This window comes from Palaemon carinicauda, chromosome 38 (genome assembly GCF_036898095.1).
Source record: "Palaemon carinicauda isolate YSFRI2023 chromosome 38, ASM3689809v2, whole genome shotgun sequence".
NCBI lineage: Eukaryota > Metazoa > Arthropoda > Malacostraca > Decapoda > Palaemonidae > Palaemon > Palaemon carinicauda.
The window spans coordinates 53491127-53505864 of record NC_090762.1 but is presented as its reverse complement, the minus strand read 5'-3'; the positions used below and the strand labels follow the sequence as shown (position 1 = coordinate 53505864).

The window sequence follows — 14738 nt, the reverse complement described above, 5'->3', positions numbered from 1 at the left end:
TGGTTATCAGATGTTTTATGTAACAAATTCTTGAGAAGTTGGTGATGTGAAATATAATTCCGATAACTAAAAAAATAAATCTTTTGCTGGTCATACAGTTATTTCATGTCACTCCATATCACACGTACACACACACATACACACACATATACACACACACATATATATACATATATATATTATATATATTATATATATATATATATACATATATATATGTATATGCATATATATATATATATATATATATATATATATATATATATATATATATATATATATATATATATATATATATATATATATATATTTTGAATGTGTTAGTGTGTGTTGTACATAAATAGTATGTAAGTATATACAGTATATAAACAACAAGTCAATACATAATGACTTTTCGTTATTTTACGGAACACACTTCGTTTCTAAGCAAAGCCACATGTGTTTATCATGGCATCCGAATAGAACTGTACATTCCGGAAATCAGTCATTCGGTTCACCATTGAATGAAATAATAACTTCCGGTACTAGCCGTTTAAAACAACAGCATCTGAAGCTTATAGTAGTTTTATGCTCATTAACTATAAGCAGAAATAATTAGTCTTGCAAGGAAAGTGGAGGACTCCAATGCAAAATCTCAACTCGATCCTATGGCATTTAGGAACTCGTGTACCAACCCCATATCCCTTTGATATTGAGATTAATATGCCATTGATATTGAAAGTAATATCAGTCTTTCTGCCGGCTAGTTGGTAGGTAGTAGGTTGGCCAAGGCACCAGCCACCTGCGAGATACTACCACTTGTGTGTTATTGTGTTGTTTGACGGTCAGACAGTACTACTTTGGAACCCTCTCTGGTTACGGCTCACATTTCCTTTGCATACACATTCACCGAATAGTTTGGCCTATTCTTTACACATTCTCCCTCTGTCCTCATACACCTGACAACACTAAGATAATCGAAAAATTCTTCTTCACTCAAGGGGTTAACTAATTCACTGCCATTGTTTAGTGGCCACTTTCCTCTTCTTAAGGGTAGAAGAGTCTCTTTCGCTATGGTAAGCAGCTCTTCTAGGAGAATGACACTCCTAATTCAAACCAATGTTCTCCAGTCTTAGGTAGTGCCATAGCCTGTATACCATGGTCTTCTGCTGTATTGAGTTAGTTATCTTGTTTGAGGATACACTCTTGAACACTATCCTATCTGTTTCTTTATTTCCTTTCATCACTGGGATATTTTCACTGTTGGAACCCTTGGGCTTATAGCATCCTGATTTTCCAACTGGGGTTGTAGCTTAGCTAATAATAATAATAATAATAATAATAATAATAATAATAATAATAATAATAATGACGAAGATGATGATAATCCGATAAGTCTTATGTCGGTTAGTTTTGAAATAAATCAACCATTCATATAGCCAATTTATATTCTAATTAGTCCTTCATATTATAGTCAATCATTTTCGAAGTCATTCGTTTTAATCCTTCAGTCCATTGACTTAAGAGATAATCCTCTAACTGGAGATAATCCTCTAATCCTATATTTCCTCGATATAGAACTTATCTAACCATTTGGTCATTTAGTTTCTGAGGTAATCTTCCAATCCTATGGTCCAACAATTCCGTACTAACATCCCAAAAGATGTTTTGCGAAATATGAATCCAACGGCTCTCAAAGCAGCTACAACTTAAAATGCAAAATCATATCATTTGCATTTAGGTTTAACTAATCTTCGACAAAGAAATTAGTTGAGAAATCATAATCTCTGAAAAAAATCTATATACAAATAATTCTTTCTTTCATCATAAAACTAAAATTATATGAACATCGGCACTGTAGATAGAGAAAAATCATATTTATTACATAAATGGATGCTATATTTTCCCCTTAGATTATCTAATTAATGAAGCAATTTGTAAAGCATACCAGTCATGAAGTCGACCCCACTGAACATGTCGATGAAAAAAAAAATGAAAAGAAAAATCTTGACAATATTATATAATTAATTTCAGAGCTTATAATGGAAGAAGCCAGCGTAATGTATGTTTGTCCGAGTGTTCGCGTATATATATATAAATTATATATATATATATATATATATATATATATATATATATATATATATATATATATATATATATATATATATATATGTATACATATATATATATATATATATATATATATATATATATATATATATATATATATATGTATACATATATATATATATATATATATATATATATATATATATATATATAATACAAAATATATTATACAAAATGACTGAATTTTGAAATGGAAATTGAACATTAATGTCGTACTTTGTTGGGCAGACTGTGCAACATGATGTTGTGTGTGTGCATTTATGTGTGTGTTTCAGCGCAGGCAAAAAAGAAAAAAGAAAAAAAGTAGAACTTCACATTAGGATCATCATCACTCATGTGCTAGTGAATTTGATTAATGATTTTGAACATTATTTCACTTTCATTCTGCACCCATTATGCCTAAATCCCCTGGACTATATAAGCATTTTGGTATATTTTTATGATTGCAGCTTCCACTCTTTCTTTTCTCCTATTTGTCCAACATTTTCAACAGTGGAATTTCTTTTCTCTTGTCTACAGTAAATAAAATTGCAATGTATCTTGAAGTAGCTTTCTATACTGAAATATATTAATGCAACCATCAGTGAAAGTTAGCATTAAAATTCATACGGTCCAAGAAAACTTTAGGCAAAATTCCTACATGACTTTAAGAAACATTGCGGTCAGACATTCGTCATGCATTCTGAAGCCTGTCTCTTAGAGTATTATAATCTACTATAGTTGTGAGATATTTTCCTACAATAGCTTGTGATTTTAAACTATAAAATGAACTTCGAATTGCAGGAAGTGTTCTTTGTTGCTAAAGTTTGGTTACGAGGAAAAAATAAAATAACAGAAAATTAGGGTACGAATATATACGTTTTGACGCACTGCAAATAGAATTTTTTTTTCTTTTTTTTTTCAATACCAAATGCTTTTGTACTTAACGAATGAAAAGATGGTTATATTTAAGAATATTTTTATCATGCCAAACGATCATACTGCATCCTTATTACTACCATTATTCCTCGTATAATATGAAACCGATTTTTTTTTCAGAATTATATTCATATGTTATAATCTAATTTTTTTTTCCTTTCACAAGTATGTACTAATCAAATCTCTAACGTTCCATTGTTTTCTTTTCTCCAACAGATATCATGGCATGAGGACAGTCCTTTAGTGACTGGATAATTATCATGGCAGAGATCCCATCTCATTATTATGGGAACTATTCTGAACACCAGCAGATGATGTCAGAGAACTGCCACTCAGGCTTCCCTGGTCCCTTTCCAGAAGAACATTACAGTTATAACAGCCAAAGCATCAACCTAGCGTCACCTTATTCTCCAAACAATTACCAGCCAGCTTTCTCGTCAGTGCAGACGCCTTCTTTTCATAATCCCTATAACGGACCATCCTATTGTGAAGTAGCATCTAACTTTTCATTGAATTCTGTTGCTAACTCCCCTTTTGATGATGACAGAAATGCTTCCCTAAATAACCAAAGAATCGACAACGTGAAAACAACGAACAGTTTTTTTGACAGGCGACATTCAGTTGATCTCGCAGAACCTCTTGACGAAATTCCTGTGGAATCACTTTTGTACATAAGCAAGCAGGACGGTCAGCTTATAAAGAGTGAAGCAGAAGATTCTATACAAACCACCTTTTCAGACTCCGACGATTTTCTCTTTGGACCGGACAGAGACGAAGAGGACTCAAGGTCAACTATGTATTCAGTGAATTCAACTTCAGATTCGGTCGTGTCCACGCATTCTATCAGTCATGGTTATGACCATTCCACCGCGGCTTCAACTTCACCTAATTCGGTCTCTTCTTGCATGAAGTCAATATATGAACCGATAGATTTCACAGATTCTCTCATTCCTAGTCAGCCATACACTCCACATAACCAGGCCATTATGAACCCCAGTTCTTCTTGTTCTAATGTGACTTGTGATACATTAAACAATGGTTTTCTTACCTCAAACAGTCATGCCTCACTAGAATCAAGTCAAGTGGCGGGTTTCCCTCAAGTTAGTCCCAAATACAGCCAGAGACCAATGCAAAATTATAACGATCCATTTTTTAAGGATAAAGAACAAGTTATGAAACTAACTGAATCCAGTCCCATGAAAAAGAAACCCAAGCTGATTAAGAAAGCTCCCAAACATCAACAAGGTGGACCAAAGAATTTCAAGAAACCAAAAGTTTCCGAGGCTTCTAAAATTTCAATTCAAGGCTCGTTTGACGAGTCTGTCATGATAAATAAAAATGAGTGTTCAAACCAGCATAGACCAATCTCTCCGTCAAGTTCATACAGAGACGAATTTCTCACTGATGAGAATTCTGACATGGACTGTCCAGGTAGTGTAGAATCTCCTAATAAGCCAGCGAAGCCGTCGAAGAAGCCCAATACCGAAAATCCCACACGAGTTGTGAGAAAGAGGATGAGATGCCCTCGGGGTATGACCCTGGAAATCAAACCTTGTGAGGTGTGCGGCGACAAAGCTAAGAACATGCACTTCGGTGGCTTGGTGTGTGACTCTTGCAAGGCCTTTTTCCGGAGATCTGTGCAGAGCAATGCCTGGGATCAGTTCAAATGTGAAAAAGAGGGAAAGTGCAGCATTAATAAAACGAACCGCAGGTGTTGCCAGTATTGCAGGTAAGAAGAAATTTTTTTGTTTTGTTACAGTTTCAACACTTAGTTCTAGTTATTCTCCTTTATCTATATGTAATATGCACAGTTGGCTTCATAATTTCTGCACAAAATACAGTTAGTTAAGGTGAACAGCCGATAACTTTGTAATGTAACCACATGATGTTTCTTCTTTTACTTTAGTACCTTTTTGTGGTGTTTGTTCTTTTACTTTGGTACCACATATCTGTAGAGTAACATTGTTACTTAACATCACTGTGCCATTTTGTAAAAATTCCTTTGTCACAACACGAAATCCTCTGCCTCAGTATAGAGTTGTCATAGGTTCCATTAGCTTCCCCCAATGTGTACCAAGATTCATGAAACAAACTAAAAGTTAACGTAAGTGATATTCCACAAGAAAGCACTCGCAAAACTTATAAACAACTAGAATTAGAATACTGTTGTGTTTCGAAATTTTAGAACTTTTCCCGACATTAGTTTCCATATTCAATGTGAGGAAATACAAGAATGATCGACCAGCTTTAAGGAAAACTGTGGAGCTATTCCATAGCTCAGCTCTGGCAATTTTTCTCATCCTATTGGGGGAGGGTTATTTTACTGACCTTGGGAGGAGGGTTATTTTAATAGCCATCGGGGTGAGGGTTATTTTACTAGCCTTGGGATGAGGGTTATATTACTAGACTTGGGAGGAGGGTTATTTTACTAGCCTTGAGAGGAGGGTTATATTACTAGACTTAAAGAGAGGGTTATTTTACTAGCCTTCGGAGAGAGTGTTATTTTACTAGCTTTGAGAGGAGGGTTATATTAGTAGACTTGGGGGAGGGTTATTTTACTAACCTTGGGAGTAGGGTTATTGCCATAAACTACTTTTCCATATTCAGGTTACTCAGCTTATTAAATGTGTGTAGTCTTTGTATTTATTAGAAACTGAATTATTCTCTTTGGCAATATACTGTATGTCGATGCAAAGATATCTATCAAATTTCCACTAATACTGAAAAGAAAAATTATACATTTTTAATATATTTTAGACCATTAGAGTTTCCAGTGCCACGAGCTCTTTACCATTATCCTTTGATGTTTCTAAAACCATTTTATAGTCTTTTATTGCCAATTTAAATTCTCGTGAAAGGGCACTCCTGTTTTCCGGGGCAAATAAAAGTTCAAAAGAAGCTTTGGATATTGTTTACTGCTTCTGTTCACAGTTTAATTAGAAAAAAGAAAAGAAAAAGAAAGCATGAGCTCAAAATATTGAAATTTACCGCAATGATATAAAAATATTTTGTAGTTAAACGTATTTTAATATTCAATGTTATTCCCATGTTCAAGAACAGTTCTTACTCTGTTGGCTGCCTGCGCCAACTAGAACCTCGAGTCGTGTTTGTAGGTATAACATGGCAAAGCAAATGATAAATTTCCTTTGTATTGTAAAACAGAAAACCACGAACATACGCGCAGGTGCAATCATAGAAAAAGCAAAATAAATCCTCGTGCAGTAATTTTTGTCAATTTTTTAATGCAACGAACTTTATCTAGCGATGAATAAAGAAATTTCGATGACTGCGATAGCTCTTTTGATAACCGCATGGCGGCTGTAAATCTGTGAATACTAATGGAACTGATAGAATGTCTTTGACAATAGAAAGTTCTTGAAAAGATACTCAACTCAAATAATCACATTCTTGATATGGGCCAGACTTGAGCACGAAAAGGCAAACGGACTTGATGTAGTCCGGGGAGATAGGCAGGTTTAACATTCAGCATTGTGGTGGCCTATGTGGTAACGTCACTGACTGGTGAACGCTAGAATGGGGTTCGAGTCCCGCTCAGACTTGTTAGTTTCTTTGGTCGTTGCAACTTCACCATCCTTGTGAGCTAAGGATGGGGGTTTTGGGGGAGCCTATAGGTCTATCTGTTGAGTCATCAGCAGCCATTGCCTGGCCCTCCTTGGTCCTAGCTTGGGTGGAGAGGGGGCTTGGGCACTGATCGAATATATGTATGGTCAGCCTCTAGGGCAATGCCCTACTCGTTAGGGCAATTTCACTGTCCCTTAACCCTGCCATGCATGAGCGTCTTTTAAACCTTTAAGTGGTCTATACCTGTGCGAGGGGGGGGGGAGGGAAGACAGTCCGACGTTGTCTGAACATGGTTAGGTATTGCTAACTACGAAAGAGAGAGACTTAGCGTTATACATATCGTTTTTAAAAAAAAAAAAATAAGTAAACAGGTAATTGGAATATTCTTTATATTACCTATCTAGAAGGTTATATTAGCATAAATGTCAAAATAACAATTAGGTTTTGAAGGGCACAAAAGGACCAGTTATTATTCAACTTTATAGATGTTTATGTGTGTATGTGTGTGTGTGTGTATATATATATATATATATATATATATATATATATATATATATATATATATATATATATATATATATATAATCAAATAGATATGAGGATGTCGAATCCCTTAATAGAGATTTAGCTAAAATTAGTGGATGGTAAAAATCATGGGGTATGAAGTTTGACCATAACAACACACAAAGTATGGTTGTAAGTAGGTCGAGGACAGTGGCTCCTCAACATCCGGATCTCAGCATTGATAATGTTGATTTAACTCTGTGTGATTTTTAAAATTCAGTGTGTGACTCTTAGTAGCAAATTTACATTCGGTCTGTGTATTCTTCAATTGCACAAAAAAGAAAAAAAAAATGGCTGATTGAGAAAGTCTTATAAGATTTTCTGTAATCAATTTATACTATAGGATCGTTTTAGTTCTTGCATTTTGCTGAATCTCATTTTAATTTGTTGTACAGGATCATTAAATTTCTTATTTTTGATCTAGATATTAATCTCTGGCCCCGTCGTTCCGTTAGTTTGTTATACATGTTGCATAAAATGTTTCAGAATTCTTAACATTCTTTGCATCCAGATCTAACCGGACAGTACCATCCTTTTCGTATTGCTAATATAGGACTAATATAGGTCTGCAATTAAATTTGAATAGTCGGGCCTTCTTCATCATGACTCAATACTACACACTATTCTAGAAGTTTTATCCCAGCTGTGGCCAAGTAGGTAGTTGAATCGATGAAACTTCAGATGTAAAAACTTGCAGCGAATATTTTATGTTGAACGGACTGACATAAGTCTCTTCATAATTTATGTATAGAATATCTATTTTAACGTTGTTATTCACCTCAAGATATTTTATATTAATTATTCATTACTTTTCATGTAGTTTATCTGTTTCCTTTCTTCATTGAGCTATTTTTTCCTGTTGAAGCCCGTGGGTTTATATCATTTTATGTTTCCAACTAAGAGTATGGAGTTGCTGTTATTAATAATAATAATAATAATAATAACAATAATAATAATAATAATAATAAAGTATGTGTATGTAGGTATGTATGTGTATATATACACACACATATATATATATATATATATATATATATATATATATATATATATATATATATATATATATATATCCTATTTAAGTTGGGGATACCTGAACGTGGTGAAAGAGTTTGTGTATCGCTAAGATTAGCAAAGCTGTACTAGTCAGGGATACCCATACTAGGTTTGTTTAAGTGAGAGATCAGTCTAAAATCTCCCACCATCATCAACCCGCAGTGGCCAGCGTGGTGATGAAAATTGCCAAACGCCAGCCATGACTAAGGACATGCGTGATACCTTTGTTGTTGCTGTTTTATATATACATATATATATATATATATATATATATATATATATATATATATATATATATATATATATATATATATATATATATAATGTATACATTGTGTATATTATATGGATGTGTATATATATGTATGCATATATATGTATATATGTGTGCATATATATATATATATATATATATATATATATATATATATATATATATATATATATATATATATATATATATTATATATGAATACATTAAATGTGTATGTGTATGTATCTGTATGTGTATATATGTATAAATATATATGTATACATGTGTATATGTGTATATATATGTATATATGTATATGCATATATATGTATGTATGTATGCATGCGTGTATATATATATATATATATATATATATACACATGTGTATATATATGTATATATGTATATGCATATATATGTATGTATGTATGTATGCGTATATATATATATATATATATATATATATATATATATATATATATATATATATATATATATATATATATATATATATATATATGACTAACCAGTTTCTGTATTAAGGACAATTAAATAATTAAGGACTGAATACTAAACTTCTCTGTATCCTTAGGAGAGTACTGGAAGGGAAAAGATTAAGACTTTAATTCATCCAATCCTCTGTTATAAAGTCCTCCTTTTACAATCTTCAGAAACTGACCCCTCGTTGTATGATTTTACTAATTTGAAATAAATTTTGAAAACGAAAATTGAATACTTTAATACATTATGTAAATATGGATGTTTTTATGCAATATTATCTAAGACCTTTTTAGTAACAAAAGAATGGGAAAAAAAAAAATTGAACAGCAACAGAATATTTTGTCTCAAACTTATACTTTGAGCTACGTATTATGGTCTGTCTATCCATATTCTTCTTCATATTTCCCCCGTTACCTTTACATTAAGGGGTCGGTTGCCTGATACGGTGATACCCCCTTTCCAACGCCTTTTAATATGAATCCTCAAAACGAAGTTGACTATCTAGGTCAATATTTTTTTGGATTTTCTTAGCTATGGATTTAACTGAAAAAAAAAATATATATTTTATTAATCAATCTCTAGGTGTATGCTTAGCGAATGGAATGAAGTTGCACACATGGAATGATGGTGAGACATTTGGTTTGAGAGTGATTATTGATAATAAGAGCTGTGATTTAATGGATTGTTTTATGGCGAGATTTAACAATTCAGAGAAGTGAAATTCAATCAAAACAAAAAATAGGAATATGCTTTTAGGTCTCAGTTTATAGTAACCTATTATGACATTTCATCAAAATGTACTTACAGTTTGTAATATACATACTTGATTAATAGTTTTGACAACATTTACAGTGAATGTGATCTTCAAAAGTCACACGTTTTATATTGTATTGATTAGGAAACTTTTAAAAGAGAATCTGTTACAACTTTTATATAATGATCGTAAAATTATATACATGGCATAGATTCATATCAGTGGACATTTCATGACTCCACACCAACTTTTGTATTTACATATTTCATGATTTTACACTCAATTACTTATGTATTATTTTATTTCATGATATTACTCTCAACTCATGTAGTTTTCTCTTGTTTCCAGGTTTCAAAAATGTGAGAAAGTCGGTATGAAGATGGACTGGGTCATGACGGAGTCCGGCAGGATGAACCTATTCAAGAACCGTCTGGCGAGGACGCGGCAGATGAAGGAGGAGAAAAAGCAGGAGACATTGTACGGGGAACTTCCCCGGTCTCTGTCGCACGAGGACGCCCTTGCCATCAAGAGAATCCTCAACACCTTGCACATGACGTTCGGATCGATCCCGTACCCGGGCGAGTGCGCAGGCGACTCCATTGACTCTCTGTCTAACATCTTCGTCTACCTCTGCAAGAAGTTTGGCAAGTTCTTCATCAAGATCACCGAAGAAACCGACCTCTGCGAGGAAGACAAGACTCTTCTGCTCAAGAATGGAATATCCATGTCCCTCTACATTAATGGTGCTCACATGTATGACCCCGTAAGTCGCAGCTGGCCCGCGAGCACGACCCACCCGTCCATCAAAGTACCTCACCTGACATTAGAGACCCTTGAGAAACTCGCCTCTATCCCAGATGCTTTCAGCACCATCATGAAGTTCTACGGCACCTACGAAGGCGATCTCAAGGACCACGTGGTAGCGGCGCTGATGTACCTCATTTCCTTTTTCCTGCCCGATGACCCTAAGTTAATAGACAGCTCGAGCGTCCAACAGATACAAGATAATTACGTGGGGTACCTGAAGAGGTACCTCCTGGCCAGGGACGGCCAGAAGAGCGTCTCGGGGACATTCCGCAAGCTCTTGGATGGTATCAACTACGTCAAAGACATCTTAAAGTACCACACATTAGTTGACATCAAACCCACCATAGACCACACGAATCTCTCCATATTTGCCATGGACGCCATAGCTCAATCAATGGCTAACCTCATCAATCAGATCGAACTGTCCTTCAGAGGAAACTTCCCCCGCTATGCCTCCGTTCTGAAACAGGAGGAGGCGGCGTCGTTGGGCATGGCCAGTCGTTCCATGGCGCTCACGAAGAAGAGTGGGCCAGTCATGACCAATCACCCCGACACAATAGCTATCTTCGGATCGGAAACGCGAACCGATCAGCTGATTGTGCATCCTCTGCTCAAGGTCATTGAGTGGAATAAACTGGAAAACAATCAATCCACTGCCAAACTGGCCTTGGAGGATGCTCCTGATACCAAGGAAGCTGTGCCTCCTGCAGGGAACCAGGAGGAGGTTGACATCGACACGGTCTGTGATATTTTGAAGAAGCTGTCTCACACCGATGACGATAAGATGCTAAACATCTTCAAAGAAAACATTCCAAAAGAATTACTTGAGAAGTTCTCTCGCAACCTTAATGATCAACAGTCTTAATCTGTGTCACTGAAGATGGTTGTAGCGGTTGTCTAATGTTTCTTGATCAAAACGAACTACTGTCTGCTGTCTGTTAATGTTTTCTTTTCATGCAGTGTACCGCGTGTTACCAGTAACGTCAAAATGTTCAAATCTTAGATGTATGAATGTATCCTCTGTATTCTTTTCTTCAATGCAAAAGAAAATAACTTAAAATAAGCAGATATGAATTGTGAAAGTCAGGAGACATTTTCATATTTCAGAAGTCAAGCGGGGCAGCATACACATAACATATTATGGACATGTAAATATACATGTCCCCCACTAAAAGTGTGTACACACACATTATATATATATATATATATATATATATATATATATAAATATATATATATATATATATATATATATATATATATATATATATATATATATATATATATATATATATATATATATATATATATATATATATAATGTTTGTGTGTGTGTGTGACATGAGACATAAGCTTTGGAGATAATTATTTTCTGTGTACAGAATATTAAGTGGATAAATGTTTTCATTCTTGCACTTGCCCCTCTAAAAATGTGAAAGTACAACTACAGTAAACCTCAATCAATATGATTTGTGATGAAATAAATGTTATATATTGTAATCAGGTCATTATTATTTCCTTGATTATTGTACGAGTGAGCCGTTAGGTTGTAATTGAGAGGCGAGGTGAATGCAACTAAACTTTACTAAACAGATAATGAGTTTTATATACAAGGACTTGCGAGGAAAAGCGTAAAAAAAAAATTCAAACAAAATGGAACATGAACTAGCAGGCTTATATAGGTCGGTTTATTATCAGTACAGGAAAGAGCGAGTTATAAGACAGTGTCCGAGCGTGTATGAAACACGTGTGGGACATTAGCCAAGTCATTAATCGGCAGGAAAATAAATGTTTTCTTCTATAAATTATGAAAAGTGTTGTACTGAACTTTTTTAAAAGGCTTTGAAGATAGAAACTCATAAAAGTGAATAAATAAAAAAATATTCAGGAACCCATTAAAATTATCATGCGGAAGAAAAGAAGTAAAGTCTCTCAAATCCTTTTTTTTTTCAAACTTTTTTTTTCTCCAATACAAATGTGTAATGAAAAGAGGTAAAACGTTTTCTCTATTAAATTTTCTTTAAAAAATTTCCCCATTATTTTTATGAAAAGAGGTAAAAAGTCTTCTCTAATTACATTTCTTTTTCAAACAATTTTCCAACTATATATGTTTTCATTATAAAAGAAGTTGCTCTAATCCTGTGTACACTACCTTCAAGAAACAGTATATCTGAGGCAGATTTTCTTCCTGGAATATATTTGAGATATAATAATTTCCTACCTAAATTTACAGGAAATAAATTTGTACATCTGTTCTGACAACTTTTTTTTCAGTAATAGATTAATTTATTAATTTGTTTCTCTTAATGATATTGAACCAGAGATATTGTACTTGACCTTCCTATCTCTCTCTCTCTCTCTCTCTCTCTCTCTCTCTCTCTCTCTCTCTCTCTCTCTCTCTCTCTCTCTCTCTCTAATCCCGACCGAGCGATAGGACCTTTCACATCTTCAGTCTTGTATAACCCTTGACAATTGCCGATCAATTCGTCTGATCTAATACTAGATGAAGGCGAAAAAAGTTCTTATTAAAACGCACATATATACACATCTGGCTTTTCAGAGCTCACAACAACCAGCCTACACTCTTGAAAGTCTTCTTGAATCTGTTACATATTACAATAGTAGCCAAAAGACAGGAGACTTACCAAAGTAGCCTGTCATTCATCGATGGAAAAACACTCTTGCAAGCGTGGTAAGAAGGAACATTAAAAAACAAGCAAGTTACGAGCAAAGGAGCTTGAAGCGCTCAACTTACAGGCAAAAGAGCTGGAAATGTCCAAATGAAGTTAAAAGAACTAGAAATGTTCAAGTCAAGATGAAAGGAGCTGGAAATGTTCAAGTCAATTTAAAGAGAACTGGAAATATTCAAATAACGATAGAAAGTTATGATTAAAAGAGCTTGAAATGTTAGGGGAAAAAAGAGCGTGAAATAATTAACAAGGGAAAAAAGAGCTTGAAATGTTAAGGAAAAAAGAGCTTGAAATGTCAAGGGAAAAAAGAGCGAGAAATATTCAACAAGGGAAAAAAAGGAGCTTGGAATGTTAAACAAGGAAAAAAAGAGCTTGAAATGTTAAGGAAAAAAGAGCGAGAAATATTTAACAAGGGAAAAAAGAGCTTGAAATATTCAACAAGGGAAAAAAGAGCTTGAAATTTTAAGGAAAAAAAGAGAATGAAATATTTAGCAAGGGAAAAAAAGAGCGTGAAATGTTAACCAAGGGAAAAAAAGAGCTCTAAATTTTAAGGAAAAACATCTAACAAGGGAAAAAAGAGATTGAAATGTTAAGGAAAAAAAGCGAGAAATATTTAACAAAGGAAATAAGAGTTTGAAAAGTTAAACAAGGGAAAACAGAGCTTGAAATGTTAAACTAGTAATAAAAGAGCTTGAAATGTTAAGCAAGGGGAAAAAAGAGCTTGAAATGTTAAACAAGAGGAAAAAAGAGCTTGAAATGTTAAACGAAGAAAAAAAGAGCTTGAAATGTTAAACGAAGAAAAAAAGAGCTTGAAATGTTAAACAAGGGGAAAAAGAGCTTGAAATGTTAAACAAGGGAAAAAAGGAGCTTGAAATGTTAAACAAGGGAAAAAAAGCTTTAAATGTTAAACAAGGGGAAAAAGAGCTAGAAATGTTAGGCAAGGGGAAAAAAAGAGCATGAAATGGTAAACAACGGTAAAAAGAGCTTGAAATGTTAAACAAGGGGAAAAAAGAGCTTGAAATGATAAACAAGGAAAAAAAAAGCTTGAAATGTTAAAAAAGGGGAAAAAGAGCTAGAAATGTTAGACAAGGGGAAAAAAGAGCTTGAAATGTTAAACAAGTAATAAAAGAGCTTGAAATGTTAAACAAGGGAAAAAAAGCTTGAAATGATAAAAAAGGAAAGAAAGGCTTGAAATGTTAAACAAGGGAAAAAATAGCTTGAAATGTTAAACAAGGAAAAAAAAGCTTGAAATGTTAAACAAAGGAAAAAAATAGCTTGAAATGTTAAACAATAGGAAAGAAAGACCTCACTTAAAGAGCTTGAAATGTGCAATAAAACAACAAAAGAGGATTCAAATAATAGTAGAATAACTTCAGCATTTCAAGTTCATTGTGTGTTGACTTGGACATTTCAAGTCCAGACTGAAAGAGCTTGAATATTAAGAAATAAGCTTTAATACTAATATGAGACTAAAAAGAACGAGAAGTTACTGGTACAAAGT

The 14738-nt window shown here is 33.8% G+C and overlaps 1 protein-coding gene across 1 annotated transcript in view; it reads left to right on the top strand.

The window, feature by feature from the left end:
- LOC137630631 (uncharacterized) overlaps positions 1 to 11754 on the top strand; it is a 229083-nt gene extending 217329 nt beyond the window's left edge. Inside the window, exons 3-4 of the mRNA XM_068362237.1 lie at positions 3247 to 4759; positions 10089 to 11754. Of these exons, the coding sequence (XP_068218338.1) occupies positions 3291 to 4759; positions 10089 to 11412 (2793 nt within the window). The 5' untranslated portion in view covers positions 3247 to 3290 and the 3' untranslated portion in view covers positions 11413 to 11754. The remainder of the gene's footprint in view (positions 1 to 3246; positions 4760 to 10088) is intronic.
- The last annotated feature ends 2984 nt before the right edge of the window (positions 11755 to 14738 follow it).